The sequence below is a fragment of the Tupaia chinensis genome, unplaced genomic scaffold (genome assembly GCF_000334495.1).
Source record: "Tupaia chinensis unplaced genomic scaffold, TupChi_1.0 Scaffold000070_1, whole genome shotgun sequence".
NCBI classification, from domain to species: Eukaryota; Metazoa; Chordata; class Mammalia; order Scandentia; family Tupaiidae; genus Tupaia; species Tupaia belangeri.
The window spans coordinates 1,795,714-1,797,365 of NW_006159530.1; the positions used below are offsets into that span (position 1 = coordinate 1,795,714).

General features: G+C 46.4%; 1 protein-coding gene across 1 annotated transcript in view; it reads left to right on the top strand.

Annotated features, from left to right (window-relative positions):
• The window catches only part of HSD17B7 (hydroxysteroid 17-beta dehydrogenase 7), a 26,724-nt gene extending 25,654 nt beyond the window's left edge, over positions 1-1,070 (top strand). The window contains exon 9 of the mRNA XM_006142248.3: positions 881-1,070. Coding sequence (XP_006142310.1) covers positions 881-970 — 90 coding nt within the window. The 3' untranslated portion in view covers positions 971-1,070. The remainder of the gene's footprint in view (positions 1-880) is intronic.
• Positions 1,071-1,652: the final 582 nt, after the last annotated feature.

Here is a 1,652-nt window from a genome sequence, read left to right on the forward strand (position 1 = left end):
AAATAACTAAATAAAAAGGCAGCCTCAAACTGGTGTGGCAGCTCACAGATTGTCAGACACAGGTTCCCTATAGTCACTGCTCTGCCGTTCTTAGGGTATGGCCCTTGATTCTTAACGCCTAGGAGAGCAGTAGGAAAAAAGAGACTCCAGATATTGGGGACCAGGAAATGGTGGAGTGGTAATGCAACTGGGTCCACATGGGAAGGGACCTGAGTTCACATCCCAGGGCCTCCCTAAGCACTCTGGGAGCATAGGAATGCACGTGCTCATAATCTAGGCAGGCTGAGGTAAGGTGGGTTGTGGCATGAAGACCCTGCCTGTCTCTGTTGCTGTCATGGAAAGAAAGAGACTTAGAGAGAGAGAGAGAGAGAGACCGTGGTAGGACTTAGATCTCATTGGCTAGAAGACAGTTACATAATTTCTATAGCTTCAGTGGAGTCTGGAAATGTAGTCTCATTCCAGGGGCAGTGAGTCCTGCCAAAACCAGGACTTTTTCACTAAAGAAGATAGATGTAATGAGGTTAGTAAGCTATTAGAAATGTTAAAACTCCTGATTTTTCTCATTTGTTCGTTGCTTTCACAGTTAACCAATATCTTCTGTTACTAGGTAGGCAGATGTTGGGGAGACAGCAAAACTCAGACCTAAGGGGACTGTTGGTAGGTTTAGCGAGTGCTGGAGCTCAGGGCCGAGTGAATATGTGCTCTTGGCTCAGCGCTTCCTCCCAGGCGCCACACGGCTGCCGCCCTAATGCTTCCTGCTGGCTCCTGTCTTTTTTCTAGCTCTCTTATATGTCATATACGTTGAGTGCCTCTCTTTTATATAAATACTGTTCATTTCATTTTTCCTTTCTGCTCATCCCTATTTTTGTTTCTTTTCCAGATGGATCTAGATGAAGACGCTGCTGAAAAATTTTACCAAAAGTTACTGGAATTGGAAAAACAAGTGAGGGACACCATTCACAAAAGATAACCAGAGCTGAGAGTGAGGCTCGAACATGAGCATCTTCTGTACATTCTGGGGTACTTGCGTTCCCTTTGAACTGGCCAATAAATATTTATGTAAACTTTGGGTATTGTTCTCTCTTTTCCTTTTGTCATGGTGTGGATAATTGTCTGTCCTCCAAAGGTTCATGGTGTAGAATTTGGTCACCAGTGTAATTTCACTGGGGGGTGGGGAGGTCTGGTGGGCAGTGATCGGTTATGGAAGCACCGGTCTCATAAATGGATTACTGCTGTTTCCTGAAAGACTGAGTGAATTCCAGCTCTTGTCAGGGGGGTTAGGTGCTACCTTATAGTGTATTCATGTTACTCAGAGTTTCACACCTAAAGTCAGACATGTACTCACTGGTATGTACATACCAGCTAAACTTGCTATGGAAAGTAGTTAAATTGGGACCAGCAGTTAGTGTAATGGCTATGCCACTGGACTCCCATGTAGTTGACCGTGGTTCACGTCCTGGACCCAGTGGCTTAAAACTCACGCCGGGTGCGTGTGTGTGCGTACGTGCAGGCGTGCATGCGTGTGTGCTCAAGATCCCGAGAGGAGAACGGAGGAGAAGGGATTGTAGCGTGGCCATCCCCCCTGAGGGGTGATTTCTTGCTTTGTGTCTCTCTGTCTCTCTCTGTCTGTCTGGCGAGCATACGCACCCTAT